This window comes from Amphiura filiformis, chromosome 12 (genome assembly GCF_039555335.1).
Source record: "Amphiura filiformis chromosome 12, Afil_fr2py, whole genome shotgun sequence".
NCBI lineage: Eukaryota > Metazoa > Echinodermata > Ophiuroidea > Amphilepidida > Amphiuridae > Amphiura > Amphiura filiformis.
In genome coordinates this window covers 16,164,880-16,181,980 of record NC_092639.1, presented here as the reverse complement: position 1 = coordinate 16,181,980, position 17,101 = coordinate 16,164,880, and the positions used below count along the sequence as shown (strand labels likewise).

Here is a 17,101-nt window from a genome sequence, read left to right as displayed (position 1 = left end):
AACATTATTTTATAGGATGTTGAAGCTGTTGCTACGTTGCTTCAGCAACTTGACAGCAAGCTAGCTTAATTGTTGAGTCGTTGTAGTGCACCCAGGGTTGCCAGAAATGTTCGACCCAAATTGGTGGTTAAATCACCGAAAAGTGAGCCAATTCTACTCTTAACCACTGTTTTCTAAGGTCCAATTTCTCAAACCTTGGCTAGTGGTCAGGCTTCATAAGCCAGCAGGCTAGCCCTACCAATGTAGATCCATTTATTGATTTATCTTTTTAAGTGATGTAAACACTGGTATATAAGACTAATTGAGCTTAAGCCTGATGGCTTACATAGCCCGACCAATAGCCATGCTTAGAGAAACTGGCCCTAAAGGTCGCAGGGAAATCTTTAAAAGTCCTCTAATTGGGCCCACCTAATTGCTGGTTTGGTAACCCTGGTTGCAATATGCACACTGTATGTCATTTGAATGGAACCACAATGTAATGTTCATGTATGATTCCTATCATCTGTCGTCCACATCTATGACTATTTTGCCTTTCCTATGTCCAGTAGATAATTGTTGGAATGCAGCTACCCCCTCACACAGTGGAAAGGTCTCTTCTATCACTGGTTTAATCTGCAATGACAAGAAAAATACACCACACAGTGTCAACACTATATTTATAAATAAATTTTTTTTTTCATAAAGCTTCATACTCTATTGGTGATCAATATTCTATTGTTGACACAGATAAAGAAAGTTTACATATGCATTGTGATATACATGTGTGATCGAATTTTCTATTATACACGCACCTGGATCATAAATGTGTTCCTTTATATAATTGTAATTCTCAAAATTAAATATATCACAATTTTAACTTTCGATTTAAAAATCATTACGCCAAAAATGCAGTAAAAATGTATCCAGAGCAAACAGTGATGGCCGCTAATTAGTGTATTTAATTTCAAGTTAGGTCGTGTTCTCACTACAGACATGGGGTCTCGTACCTAGGTCCGAGTCCACATACAAGTGGACTCAGTCCACATTGATTTCGCGTTCTCACTAACACCAAAATGCTGATGTAGGATCGACTCCACTTACCCGGATGTTATAATATCAAGCACTTCAATGCATGACCATGACGCCACAAATTCTGTTCCAATGCATGTTTTGAGCCGAACTCACAGCACAAATCAAACTTTACTATAGACTATCAATTTGGAAAGATCATGTTTTATTTCCAGGCCCCCTGATATATTCCTTCAATCTATGGATATGTTATTTTGTAATATATGCATGTAGGCCTATTTGGAAAGATCTGAAATAAACAGCTCTAAAAACTGTTATTTTATATAGGCCTATACGGGTAAAATGAGAGAAATACATCGGCCGGGTTATTATCACAGTCTGATTTTGGTCAAGCACGCCGATTCACACGCACCACAACCTCTAAATCAACATCAAAAATACTATTTTTGATTGGTAATTTTAACTCAGTCTAGCAAAATGTACACCTCAAAAACGAATATTACACCTGAATATCCTTTTGTATTATACTGTAAAGCCCAACGTCGTTTTGTTTAATTCTGAAACTGGATAAAATCTGTATCTTGCCGCGATGCCGTTGTTTTCACACTGCACGAGAAGCATGCTGCTCATCAAACTAGCTCGAACCAAAATCTATGAACGAACGAACGTCCGTGTATATCCACTTTCCCCTGACTTTTCCGCATAAAAAATAAATATTGTAAATTACATGAAATAAAGCACGTATAAATTTGTTCTATAATACCAGCTACGAATTTTTAAGTTGAAAATGCATATTTAAATGTTATCATGAAAAATTATATAATGTAGACATGTATATTGTATAGGCCTAATAATAGTACAACGACGGCCGTCAAAGTTGTGCATACAACATTTCCGGTATAAGTGGATCGAGTCCACTTGTAAACGCGTTCTCACTATGTTGTTTGATACCACGTCCTAGGTACGAGACTACCTCATTGAGGTGGTCTCGATGCTACATCCTGGATGTAGGATCGAAACCACTTATTTCGCGTTCTCACTATGCTTGGAAGTGGACTCAATGTAGGATCGAGTCCACGTCCTGGTATCAAACAGGCATAGTGAGAACGCGCCCTTAGTGTATTTAAAACAAAACCTTGGTTTTACCTAAAAAAAAATTGAATTTCCTTGTAATAGCAACACCATATGGGATACTAGAGCATGCGCAAATCGTAATAATGTGTAGAATAGAACTTGATGGTATCTCATATGATTATTCGTACTATGCTTAGCCTGAGTCGCTCAGCCTATCTCGAACAAAATCGCCATGCATAGCTATTGAAAAACGAGAGGATTCACCGTACTATCATGGCAATTTTTGACACGAAGATATAGGGATGATGACGGTGTGCACCATGCATTTGAGAATGAGGATATTGACCTGGGGATATTGAGGAATTTGATTTTTAAATATCATTGAGCTCACATTTTACGGTGCAATTTGAGTACTTTGAAAGCAAACCTTATAGGTGACCCCGGAGTGACGTCACAAGCCGTTGACCTCCGTTGACAACAAATCCGATTCAGAAGTCAAATTTGTAGTTTTCTGTGGTTTGTCTCTTTTCAAATCGGCCAAAATACTACCATTTCTATAACTTCTCGACATGGGGCCTCCAGCCAACAACAAAAATAAAGACTCTCTTCTACATGTTCATGTGTTCAGCTTCACATAAAATGCAATTTTGCAAGAAACAATATGCAAGTATTTAACCTTGATTTTACCAAAATCGGCCGAGAAATTTACTCGATTCAAGGTCAAAACAGAACGTAAACAACCGAATGAGCTCTGCTACAAGTCTTCAAGTAGTCGCTCAGCTGCACGATCTATTGTGGGTTGAAAAGCGTAAGTGTAGCCGACTGTAGCGTCATATAAAATAAGTACCCGGATGACCGGGGTGACCTATAAAACATTTTTGAAGAACCAGGTATAATGCACAATGCTACTACAAGTATTGTAGCTCTATATCTGTATAAGAGCTTAATTTATCTGTATAAATTATGATATAAAGATTCACATTCCAAAACAGCTGCAGCACACCCCTTTACTTTTAAGTCTCAATCATCATGCTTGAGTACAATTTTTGCAACACAAGCATAACATTTTTTCTGACTCCACCAAAGTAAACAGAATATTTGACAAGATATGGGCCTATTCTGTCAATTTGATTAATCCCGACACTCTAGTCTTAGCCAGCGTTGGGTATAACCGGTATCGAGGAGCAGAATGCAACTCATGTTACATATGTGACAATCCATCTCAAACCGCTCGTAAAGTCGGCAAATTATATTTCGAGTTACAGTTCAAAATGTGCATCAAGCTTGTATTCATAATGTACCCAATAATTGTCCTACAAGTTTCTCATTTCAGTCCAGTCCGCACATCAATCTTTAATCCTATTGTTGAAGAGGATAATAAGCTTATACTTATAGTAAATGGCTTTAGTCTTTGTTTGCTATGGCTAAATCCTGTTCAAGTGGTGAGTTAACCAACAATTAACAATGAGAGGACATTCCTGATCTCCTTGACTTGGGGATGATTTGAAGTGACCGCCAATTATCACAATTTAATATTTAATACCAGCAATGTATATAGAAAAAGAGAAATATTGTAGCACCAAAATAATGTACTCTTTTACTGAAGGAGCAAAGTTGAACAAGCCATAACTCCGCTTCTGGATATCGTTTGAAGTCAAATGATATATCATTGTAAAGCTTATGATATATATTTTCTAAATACGGAAGAAAACAAAATTGACCAGGGGCCGACTTTACGAGCGTTTCGATGTGGATAGTCACATATAGCCCGATTCAAGTACAGATATTCCTAAGTTCTTTGACTGAAATGAACTTCATCTTTCTTTGTGACAAATATTATCCATTCTAGACAATCTAGTTGATATAAGTGGCTTCTGGTCCACTTCTCCACCAGCCAGGCCTATAATGTGCCAAACATCACTCTTGTAAAATAGCTCTAACACAATTTAAAAAATAAGCTACCATTACCTTTCCAGCCTCTACAAGCAGCTTAATTTTATCCAAAGCTTCTCCATCTGGTGCATAAATTCCCCAGGAAAAACTTCTACTGTGAAACAGTTTCTGTAATTATGACAAAAGAAAGAACATAATTATTCAAGAAGCTACAGTATGCACAATGAAAAAGTACCAGTGCACGATCTGAGGTTACTGTTCCGAACCCAGGCTACTTTTTGTACATTACAATGTATAGACCACTTGACATCACTGTTTATCAACAAAGGCGAGGGACTCGTCTATCGATATGCTTTCGAACGAGCCGCTACACTGTTCAATGGCTTTCCTGTACTATATGAAATGTGGCGGGCGATTTAAAATGCACGTGCCCTTAGCAGACTACGATGCGTACGCACACTGCAGGGCAAAGAACAATTGAAATTGCCATAATGCGCGTGCATACTGCCGGGCAATGACGTCAGATGCCAAGTGGTCTATACAGCCCGTAGTATGGCCCTCTACAGGGTGTATCAAAATTAAGTATACAGTTTGAAAAATGCCGCTAGATTAAAAAGTATGAGGTCTTTGGTCAAAATTCTCTAGTTGCTAACTTAATCAACATCTTGTCCTCTTACAGCTGAAAAATCACTGGCGTGTGACCATTAATAAGGATTTGATGGCTACTTTTGTGAGCCGAGTACAAAAAGCAGTTGCGCGAAATCAATTGGGTTTAAATGCCCGGTGCTTGTTATTGTTGTGCAGCCAAGAGAAACATGCAGGTGTACAGAACATTTGTCCTCATTGTTAAGGTTCCAATCATGTGCATGTGTGAGTTACATAACACGTGACTTTTGGTAAATCGGAGCAACTATCTCCTTACATTTGCTAGGTTTTACTTGACAAGGAGAATAGCAACATTAAAATGGATACTCCACAGTACACGCCAGAGCAAAGGGCCTTCCTTGTTGCAGTGTACCATCGCACCGAGAGTCTAGCAGAAGTGCTTCGGAGATTCCGTCAGCAGTACCCAAATGCACGCCCCTTCACGTGGCGCTATTTACAAACATGTTGCGAAGTATCAGATAACTGGAACCAGTCGTAATCTGAACAGAGAACATTGTGGTCGCCTCGAACTGGAAGATCTGCTGGTAATATCCTAGCAGTCCGTAACACTCGCAGGCGGGGCAAGCAGGAGGTCAAATTAGCTGCAATCAAAATGGACCTGGAATACCATCTGCAACCTTTAACAGAATAGCTCGTTTATGACTTGCGATCTCATCCCTATCAGACGATAAGGAGACATCAACTTCAGCAAGCAGATCACCAACGTTACACTGTGTTCTGTCAGTGGCTTCTTGCCCGTCCTCTACGTTTCCTGGAAGACTCCATCATTGGCGATAAAGCGGAGTTTGCATTAAATGTTTTTACAAGTCCTCCTGCAGATCTTGATGAACTTCAGAGACGCATAATTGCACAAGTTGACATTCTCAAGCAGGACAGACCTCTCATTAGAGGTGGTGTGAACGCCATGTTGAGAAGAGCCGAAACCTGCATACAGAAGAATTGTGGGCATGTGGAAGACTAAGACTAAAACTGTCAATAACTGTAAACAGTAAAGAAAGTGGTGAGACTGTTTTGTGATTTGTATGTTATTTTGGTTTTAATTGACTTCGCGCAACTGCTTTTTGTACTCGGTTAACAAAAGTAGCCACTAAATCCTTATTAATGGTCACACGCCAGTGATTTTTCAGCTGAAAGAGGACAAGATGTTGATTAAGTTAGCAACTAGAGAATTTTGACGACAGACCTCATGCTTTTTAATCTAGCGGCATTTTTCAAACTGTATACTTAATTTTGATACACCCTGTATAATAATGCGCATATTGTACAGAACAAAGCGTAGTATCAACACGTCCGTCAATAGCCTCAGATTGAGCATGATATACAGTTTTAGAACATCACTCCACATCCAAAGTGAAGGTAGATTTCAAAAAATCAAGGTAAACACAATGTGTGCTAGGATGTTTTCTTAAACTTTAATATTAGTGACAACAAATGATGCAGAAAAAGGTACATGAACAGATTCAAAATTTGCACTTGACCATTTCTTTTAATGTTTAGCCTAAATGATAATTGACCCTTTGCACGGTTATCAAGGTTCTACCCATAAATTGTGTGTTGTGTGAAATAAACATGTGCTTTTAATTTTATTACCGCATAGACTCTGCGAAAGCCTTCTGGCATGTTGCTAGAAATAAAAATGCACTTTTTGCGCATGAGTTTGCAGGGAGAACTTCGTTTTGGTAGCAACATGGCGGATCTGTGCAAAGGGCGAATGGTGCTTTCTTTGGTAAATGTTTGAAATTGAAAAGTGCAATTTTCAAGTTACAACATTTGCATCTTTATTAACAGCAGTTTTTTTTGTTGATGGGTAGTCACTCACACTCCTTTAATCGCCAACTTGTTCAATTTGGGTGTGTGTGTGGGTATGGGTGGCATGTAGGACCTCATATACCGTAAAAACTCGATAGTTAGCATATGTGCTTACTATCGAGCGCTTTTGAAAAATGCAAACATGAAGAGTCCTATCCACAAAAAGTGTAAAGGGTTTCGAGCAAATCATCGATACATATACTTATATAGAGGCCGTCAGCCTTTCGCCATCTTGTGGGTACAAATGATACGCAGGGCGCAGCTTGCCACGCAGCTGTTATCACGCATCGACACAGTGATTTTGCTGGTCACGCATGGAGATCGAACAACCATCGCAGCGTGTACCTACAAGATGGCGGCATATGACGTCACGCTTATGGCCTCTATACGAACAAGTGAACCTGCAAATTTGTGTCTCAGTCCCATTAGCTCAGATGGTAAAGCGCCGGACTTTGGTACAATTTCATGTTTTCAAAAGCACTCGAGTGTTTGCGGTATCTTTTTTGATTTCAGGGTGCACTTACACAATCATATGCAACACATTAGCTAAAATCTGAAAAATTATGGAAGATCTAAACATTGTGATTCTGGAAGTGAGGTATATCCCTCATGGTGCATATTCCTCTATCTACTCGATTTCAAGATTTAAAGTAGAATTTTCACAACATCCTGAAAACAGGCCTGTAACCAGGATTTATTTGGGGGCTGATTTTGAAAAAGTGGACTTTTTTTTTTTAATTTTGACCTTTTTGGACTAGGGGGCAGATTTTGAAAAAGTGGACTTTTTTCCAAAATTTTGACCTTTTTTGGCCAAAACGGCTAAAAAACCCCAAATTTTTCGCTTGCTACGCTCACGAATGGGACTTTTTAGGTCAAAAAGGGGGACTTTTGGGGAATTTTGGGATTGGGGACAGCTGCCCCCCAAGCCCCCCTGGTTACAAGTCTGGCAGGCAATCATTAAATTGATAGTGTTTGACTAATTGATATAATCTTACCTGTGGTATTCCAATCTTTAACCTAGCCAATGTGGCTTTTATTGCTCCCCATACTAAACCATGTTTATCAGTCATACTATGTAATGGCGATACCAAGGTAACAACATGGCCGCCGGATCCACATAGATTTAAACATGCTTGGTAACTTGAGGGTCCCTGAGTGTCCAATATAAGGTGAAATCTGAAAAGACCATAACAAGAATTTTAATCATTTTTATCGTCAAAGTAATTATACATCATGCCCCCCTCCCCTTTGCGCATGCCACTGATGTGTACGAATGTGCACCATACAGGGTGTCCCAGAATGATTTATACCGGGAAAGTTCAGTGAATTATTTTAGGTATGAAGAGCATTGCTATTGGTAGTATTGTTTTAAATTCTAAAATTTACATTATATTTAGCTTTTTTTGGAATTTTAGATTTTAGAAATGGGATGTTTCTAAATAGAAGTTATAGGATATTGCATAAAAATGATGAATTCCAAGTTTTGACAAAACTACCTATTTTGAAAACCTGTAAAATTACTATAACAGTTCAGCACAAAGTTATTTGGAAAATGTTATGCAGTATATTTGTTGTGTCCTGTACGAAGCAATCCTTGTATGGAATAAAGGATTTGTTACGCTTGAGTGACCTTAAACTATTCTTTCTTTGGTGGCAGTTTTGAAGACAATTATTGCGGTGTGTGAGTTTCATCATTTGAAATGCCAGCAGAGGTGGATTTTTAATTAAAGTATAGAGAAGGTTCATCCTTAGTGTCACAGTATGTATCATGTTCACAGTAGGCTATATTGGTAAACCCACAGCTACCTAACAAAGAAAATTAAAATTTACTGCGGAGGATCCTTAAGGAAGTTTTATCCTTTGTAATAACAACATTTTTAGGTAAAATTATGTTTTTAAAAAAGTATGTTTTTCAACCTTAACATCTGAAGTCATTAATTCAGTGTTGTAAGCTCTACAACTGTGCCAAATTTGATGTATTTCCTATAAAAGAATGTAGGACTTCTCCAATATATTGCACAGTGTGGCTGGGCGATGGTGATAAAGGATCCATGTGTTATGCCTTTGCGCTGTAAATTACACACATGCAGTTTTCGTCCATTTTCCGTACTAGCAATGTCACGCCAAAACGAATCAAGCTATTTCCATGAAAGTCACAGAACAAGTAGAAGACATGTGTGTTATTGTATTGCACTTTTTAAAATTAGAACACTGTTGACTATATATTTTAGATATTTTGTTCAAACACACACAGTATAAATTATTCTGGGACACCCTGTACGATATATTTTGTTGAATGAAATGTATGCGAGTTAGGTCTTACTTTTGTTTCTTTTGACTCAGTACTGTTTCAAAGTCCTCTTTGGTGTAGTCTATTATTTGATCCGCTCCCAGTCTCTTCATCAACTCAATTCCTCCTTTACTGCATGTAGTAGTCACATGACCTCCCCATGCTTTGATAAGCTGTATAGCAAAGGTCCCTACGCCTCCTGTACCTCCTAGAATTAGTATTCTGCGAAAAAAATTGAAAAAGATTGGTCCCAAGTTTCGTGTAGGAGTATAAGTACATGTATATTATGCCTCAACATGATCAAGGGGGATAGCATTATACCTGAGCAATCTTCCTTGCAGCCCCGTAACCAGGGCGAGGGGCAGGGGGCGAATGCCTCCCCCTTTGCCAAATGGCAAAAAAGTCCCCTTTTAGACCCCCAAACCCCTTTTGCTAGCGTAGCAAGTGAAAAAATAGAGTTTTTTTTAGCCCTTTTTGGTCAAAAAAGATCCAAATTTTGAAAACAAAAAGTCCACTTTTTCAAAATCCGCCCCCCCCCCCCCTCCAATCCACTTTTTCAAAATCAGTCCCCTATATAAATCCTGGTTGCGGGCCTGCTTCCTTGAATGACGTGAGTTAAATTTTAATTAAAACAAATTGTGGTGCTGCCACTGCCAAAATAATGGAATTTTCAGTGATGTCTTTATTCTGACTTGAGGAAAACCCCAAGTTTTTAAAGGATATTGTGCCACTGGGGGGTACTTGGTACAAATCATCATACGGGACGTACTGCAAACGTGGGTAATCTGGGTATCATTTTTGGCTTTTTGGTATATCAATACCACTTTTTCTAGGCCAGTTTTTTCAAAATGTTCACAATTTTTTGGAAAATAGCCAAATTTTGCCTCATTGTAGCCCAAAATGTTTGAAATTTCACCAAATTTTTGAGGAAAGTTGTACAAATTAAGACATTTTGAGTTAAATGTGCCAAACAATTTGAGTATATTGTGTGATCCAGTGAGTGCCTGCCTCCACTCTATGTTGCTTTCCTGTTGATTTCCTAACATGATTTGAATGAAAGGCTGTCGCTTCTTCTTCTTTATACCTCCCAACAATCTATAATATCAAATTGATTAATTCGAATTAAACAATTCATTGATGTTAGCACTGGGTAGTAGCCATTACTACCAGTAGACAGGAAGTCTAGAAAGTTGACCTCAACACTGTGGGTGGTCTTCCTGTGCTTTTGAATGGGACAGCAGTAACCTTGGCCAATTTTTAGACCAAAATTTTGGATTTTTCAGATTTTTTTCTAAGTTTGTGAGAGCATAACAAGACTATCCGTTGATGGATTTTTATTTCCGTCGGTAAATATTTTTTAAATTATGTTTTTCATAACATATTAAAAAGGCAGAGACCCCTGCTGCATAATAAATTAGCTAGGTAAGTTTTGAGTAACCTTGGTGAAAATTATCAAAACAGTGCCTATTCTTTTGTGTGTGTACGGTCCATCACCTGTCACTTGGTAGTCGTGTAACATGTCTAATGGCGCTGCCCATGGCCACTCGATGAATTGTTTAATTCGAATTAATCAATTCGATATTATATACTGTCAACACATCATGGATAACCGGGATAATACCTTCTTTTCTTGGCCTGTTTGGAATTAATAGCCATTGACTTTACCAGCGACGTCCACACACTTAACGCAACAAATGGAAGAGAAGCAGCTTCTGTATGAGACAGGTTGTTTGGTTTATGTGATACATCATATTCATTCACAATGGCATATTCTGCTAGAGTGCCTTCTGAACGCCATATAGGAATGGAAGCCCATACCTACAAAGATAACAAGTACATCAAACTTTTGCAATTATACACTGTTTTGCCTAAAAGGGCCCATTTATTCTGCTATATGCAAGAAGAGCTTCAATCTGGCAGCATACAGCAGTCAAGTGTAACTATGGTGCGAGAGGTTTCGTATTCAAATCCTGCCGGTGGTTTAGTGCCCTCTCATGGACAAATTGGCTTGAAATTCCCCTGGACAAAGAGCTTACTGTTAATTGTCTAGTTGTACCCCGTACAAAACTCGGGGAGTTGATCCTGGCTGCAAAGGTTAATTGTGATATGTCTAGGGTGTGTATGTGTGCTTCTAAGCTGCAAAGTCCCTGAGCAGCAAAGCCCCAAGTTGTTAAGTGGTTTATGGGACAACCTGAAGTGTGCTGAGGCTTGTGGATCAATGTCTAGACGTTGTGCCTGTGCATGTGCATAGCGCACTATAAATCATTGCACTTTTTTTACATGAATGGGAATTAAACCAGTCATATAACATTGATTCAAGTTATGTTATTCTTCCTTTCATGTCTAATGCCAGTTCGAGGAATTCCTTACATATGGCAGAACCGTGCAATGGACAGATGACACTACTAATTTTCATAAATTGGGAACAATTTATCTCAGAGCTTTAGGTCTTAGTTCAATATACATTTTATTTACTTCATAGTTGTTTTACCTCATCTCCAGCTTTGACTTTCTTGACATCTTTTCCCACTTTTACTACCACGCCAGATACATCATGACCAAGTACCAATGGTAACTCAGCATCACGCTCTGCTGGCTCCTGAACAAAACACACATGGATTAAAACACAGAATTGATGTTGAAATTCAAATGAACAAAATGGGTTCCATTACAATTAGGCCAAGAAAAAATATTTGTTTATGCCCCGCACCAGTGGGGTTTTTGGGGTGGGTCGGTTGGTCAGAAAATTAAATTTTTTTTTTAATATAGGCCTAGCCTGTAGGCAATGAACATTGGTCATGTGTAAAGATGCATCAATACTTCACTTCAGACCTTCAATACGCAAGATACATCATAGCAATTGATCCAAATAAAAGGACTACCTACTTAGGCCTACAGGCATAAGATGCCAAGTTTATTGGAAACATTGATGCATGAATGGATAGTTATAAATGTTATAATGAGTTTACAGTAATGATTTTCTTCAAAGCCAAATTTAGCTTTGAAATCAAATTTAGAAACAGAAAAAGTAATAAAAAAAAAGCGCCAACCCTGATTTTGGCCAATTTTGGGTCGGTCGGTGGGGGTCAAGCAAACAATTTTTTTTGGCCATATACAAATTTAATTAATCCTCTTTGTGTTGATTTAGACTTCTACTGCTCTATAAATCTGCATTTTTATAATGATGCGTGATGCTTACCCCTTTTGCCATCCTCATTTTATTGTACATGACTCTGCCATTCCCTTGACTAATCATCAAATCAACAGGATTCAACGACGCTGCCTTCACATGCACCAGAATATCACTTGGTTGCTTCAACTTGGGCACATTGATCTTATCATCACTGTATTCTATTGTGTCATTGCCATATTTGGTGATGATAATGGCTTTCATCTTCTTCCCTGGTGTGGTATGTTTGGGTTTCTTGGTTGTGACATTGTCGCCATTGGCATCGAGTCGATCTTTGATGAAGAGAACTACAGCTGCGATTGCACATGTTATGGTCAGGGATCCTCTGTTAACTTGAAGTGGAAGAGAAAATAAGACAAATATTAATAAAGCTTAAAATAAGATTAATTATCAGATTGTGTTCTTCATCAGTCGGCTTAGGGCATTTAAATAAAGGCACTTAATTTAATGCCCATGTGACCAGATGGGTGCTGACATTACAGCATCTAGACAGGATGTCTGGTAAAGTGACCGTTGGTACAGCGGGTGGTCTTCCTGTGTATTTCAATTGGAAACGTGGGATGCATGTCCAAATTTTCTGGCAAATTTGTAATTTTTTTGCAATTTTGTAATTATTGTAAGAGTTTCCGTCGATAACGGTTTTTTTCCATCGACCAAAACTTTCAAAATTTAGTTCTTGAAAACATACTAAAAAAACAGAATCCCCGTATGTATAATTAAGTTGCCTATTATATTTTCAGCAATTTTGATGATATTTGTCTGAAAAATTCCTATCTCTTAGCATTGTAGCACTGATCACTTGGTGGTCTTGCTATGGCGGCACCCATGGGTTGGGCACTAAATTTAGTGCCTTTTATTTAATACCCTATGGTAACTGTTCATCATTAGCTGTCATTTCAAAGCCAGTAGCAAGTTTTAGCTGCTAATATTTAGCTACTGGTACCAATTTTCTTCTCTGGGCACTACATAATGGACTATAATAGTATAGGCCCTTTAAAAAAAAAGTGCATTGAAAAAATAAAACAAAAGAATGCTTTTAAGCAAAAGTACAAAATGAAACAAGAAATAGAATAATTTTTTACATTTTACTGTCCACCCTTCAGTAAAAGTGCATTTTAGGCCTTTAGGATATGAGCAAGTTCTTTTAACCATAGACCCTGGAAAGATTTAACCATATAGTCTTTGTCAAAAAGGACTCACAATCTTTGCTGAGGGGGTGAGCGGTGAAGTTGCGACAGCTCGCCGCGAGCAAGCATGATGGTAATAAATTAGCTCAAGAAAATATAATCTCAAGATCTTCTGAATTTTACCATGCTATACTCCTACACATGTTGGTAGCTCGCAGGTATTAATCAGTTTCCCAGTCTGTAACAGATAATAATTTTACCAGTAACACGGTTAAGGGAATTTTTTTCCAAAATGCTTATGATGTCATTTTGGTTCATTTTCATGTGACAGTATCATATTATTAGATTTTTGATAAATAATATATAATTATGTCGATGACATCCATAGGGTAACCATCAGGGGCTATCATGCAGTGGTGTAGCCAAGGGGGATGGTGACCCGTAGGATGGTGACCGCCCCGACATTTAAGACTTTTTTGTGTTTCTGACCAAATTGACATTATATTTTGCCATTTTAACCTAAAAAGTGCCAATTTTTGCAGGCTTCGCGCACATTTATTCCCTTTCTGTACCATATTTCACCAGTTTAGCTTCAATATGACAAAAAAAAATCGCGCGCATTTGTAACATTAACTGATTTTGTCGCCAAAAGGTGCCCCCTTAAAATTTGTCTTGCCCCCCCCCCCCTTTTCCCCCCCCTCTGAAAAAGTGCTGGCTACGCCACTGCTATCATGACTAAAGGCTTGGTGTTCTTTCAGATGACTGAAGGCTTGGTGCCCTCTCAAGCCTGGTGCCCCCTATCAGATGACTATAAGACTTGGTGTCTCTCAAGCCTGGTACCCCAATCAGATGACTAAAGTCGAGTTGGTGGCCTCAAGCCTCGTGGTGCCCCAATCAGAATGACCTAAGGCTTAGTGCCCCCTCATCAAGCATGGTGCTTGCCGCTATGACTAAAGGCTTGGTGCCATCTCCAGCATCAGGTGTCCCCAATCTGATGACTGAAGGCTCAGTGCCCTCTCCAGCCTGGTGCCACCATCCGACGACTGAAGATGACTGAGTTAGTGCCCCCTCAAGCGTAGTGCTCCAATCAGATGACTAAAGGCTTAGTGCCCCCTCAAGTATAGTGCCACCAATCAGATGACTAAAGGCTTGGTGCCTCCAGCTAGCCTGATGCCACTGACCACTGATGACTAAAAGCTTGGTGTCCATTCCAGCCTAGAGCCACCAATTAGATAACTAAAGGCTTGGTGCTGCTCTCTCAAGCATGGTGCCCCCATCCCGATGACTAAAGACTTGGTGCCCCTCAAGCCTGGTGACCTCAATCAGATGACTGAAAGCTTGGTGCCTCCGCAACCAGATGACTGAAAGCTTGGTGCCCCCTCAAGCCTAGTGTCCTCAATCAGATGACTAAAGACTTGGTGCCCTCTCAAGCTTGGTGCCCCCAATCAGATGACTGAAGGCTTGGTGCCCTCTCAAGCCTAGTGCCTAATGACATCCATAGGGTAACCATCAGGGGCTATCATGCAGTGGTGTAGCCAAGGGGGGGGGGGCAAGGGGGATGGTGACCCGTGGGATGGTGACCGCCCCGACATTTAAGACTTTTTTGTGTTTCTGACCAAATTGACATTATATTTTGCCATTTTAACCTAAAAAGTGCCAATTTTTGCAGGCTTCGCGCACATTTATTCCCTTTCTGTACCATATTTCACCAGTTTAGCTTCAATATGGCAAAAAAAAATTGCGTGCATTTGTAACATTAACTGATTTTGTCACCAAAAGGTGCCCCCTTAAAATTTGTCTTGCCCCCCTTCCCCCCCCCTCTGGAAAAGTGCTGGCTACGCCACTGCTATCATGACTACAGGCTTGGTGTTCTTTCAGATGACTGAAGGCTTGGTGCCCTCTCAAGCCTGGTGCCCCTATCAGATGACTATAAGACTTGGTGTCTCTCAAGCCTGGTACCCCAATCAGATGACTAAAGTCGAGTTGGTGGCCTCAAGCCTTGTGGTGCCCCAATCAGATGACCTAAAGGCTTAGTGCCCCCTCATCAAGCATGGTGCTTGCCGCTATCAGATGACTAAAGGCTTGGTGCCTTCTCCAGCCTCAGGTGTCCCCAATCTGATGACTGAAGGCTCAGTGCCCTCTCCAGCCTGGTGCCACCATCCGGCGACTGAAGATGAGTTAGTGCCCCCTCAAGCGTAGTGCCCCAATCAGATGACTAAAGGCTTAGTGCCCCCTCAAGTATAGTGCCACCAATCAGATGACTAAATGCTTGGTGCCCTCTCCAGCTAGCCTGATGCCACTGACCACTGATGACTAAAAGCTTGGTGTCCATTCCAGCCTAGTGCCACCAATTAGATAACTAAAGGCTTGGTGCTGCTCTCTCAAGCATGGTGCCCCCATCCAGATGACTAAAGACTTGGTGCCCCTCAAGCCTGGTGACCTCAATCAGATGACTGAAAGCTTGGTGCCCCCGCAACCAGATGACTGAAAGCTTGGTGCCCCCTCAAGCCTAGTGTCCTCAATCAGATGACTAAAGACTTGGTGCCTTATCAAGCCTAGTGTCCTCAATCAGATGACTAAAGACTTGGTGCCCTCTCAAGCCTGGTGCCCCCAATCAGATGACTAAAGACTTGGTGCTCTCTCAATCTTGGTGCCCCCAAGCAGATGACTGAAGGCTTGGTGCCCTCTCAAGCCTGGTGCCCCAATCAGATGACTAAAGACTTGGTGCCCTCTCAAGCCTGGTGCCCCCAATCAGATAACTAAAGACTTGGTGCCCTCTCAAGCCTGGTGCCCCAATCAGATGACTAAAGACTTGGTGCCCTCTCAAGCTTGGTGCCCCCAATCAGATGACTAAAGACTTGGTGCCCTATCATGACAAGCCTGGTGCCCCCATTCAGATGTACAAACATTTTCAGCTTGAACCCCCAAATTTTCCCTCAACTGATTGACAAAGCCCCCTTTCATAACATTTAAAAAACATTTTTTTGATAACCTTCTGCAAATATTTTAACATAATGTTATTTAAGTGTCAAAAAAATATGGCAAAAATATTTCCAAAAAATAGTTTACAGTAACATTTTGAAAACATCTAAAAATATTGTTGTATATAGTGTGTTTTCATACAAAACGTTTTCATGACATAACGGTCATAACCCGACATTTAATGTAATTAAAACATTTTTACCTAAACCAAAAACCAAAAAATAACTTGTTTGAAATGTTTTAAAAACATTTTTTGTGTTTGCTGGGTTTTTTTGGTTTTGCTCTTCTTGTTGACTTTTCACTGCAGAAAATACTTCATACTTTTGGCCCTTGAACATGGATATAGCCTTGTAGGTGTAGACTTTATATTGAAGAGGTTGCATTTTCTTAAGTCAATTCACATGGATGCGTACAACTTTTATACATGAATGCCCCCCCCTGGGTCTGGACTTTGACACCATCCACCCCTGTATAATACTAATAGCTTATAATATGAAGGCCTACATACCTGGAAATTCACTGATTTGGAAAGAAAAGTCATTTGGTACAAAAACAAAAAATGCTGTAGATAACACGAAAAATACTATCGGTAGATTGGACATCCTGCCCGATGAGCCGCTTTGAACCTGTAACTGGAAACAAGAAATATAAATACTTGTTCAGTAATTTAGCAATTGAACAGATAAAAGAACACATAATTTTCATGGTTTTCATGCTCAATACAACTACTGCAAAATTAAAAAACATGTGAATATCTGCTATTCGTGAATTTAAAAACAAAGTAGTTCAATGGTAAAAGGGCATTTCGTGATCCACAGCATCACCCCCCGACTTTTCTCCAAAAAAGTTGAGATTTATCTTTATACTTTTATATATGTTGACATTTTTAAACCTCTGGCTACATAATGTTTATGTACAAAAAATTTCTTGCAGATTAATTCATTTAGCAAAGATATCGTGAAATTTGAATTTTGTGCTGGTATACCAGAATGAAATTACAACGCATTGTCTATGGAGCAATGTAATACACATAATCATGCATAACTCGCAAACTCAAAATCG

General features: G+C 39.5%; 1 protein-coding gene across 1 annotated transcript; it reads right to left on the bottom strand.

Annotated features, from left to right (window-relative positions):
- LOC140165855 (reticulon-4-interacting protein 1 homolog, mitochondrial-like) lies at positions 1 to 16,666 on the bottom strand. The gene is made up of 8 exons (XM_072189185.1): positions 16,548 to 16,666; positions 11,940 to 12,262; positions 11,232 to 11,339; positions 10,362 to 10,558; positions 8,774 to 8,962; positions 7,446 to 7,626; positions 4,051 to 4,143; positions 1 to 612 (listed from the first exon to the last, which is right to left on the bottom strand). Exons 1-8 carry the CDS (start codon positions 16,639 to 16,641, stop codon positions 499 to 501), a joined length of 1,299 nt encoding a protein of 432 aa, XP_072045286.1. The 5' UTR covers positions 16,642 to 16,666; the 3' UTR covers positions 1 to 498.
- Between the last annotated feature and the right edge of the window lie 435 nt (positions 16,667 to 17,101).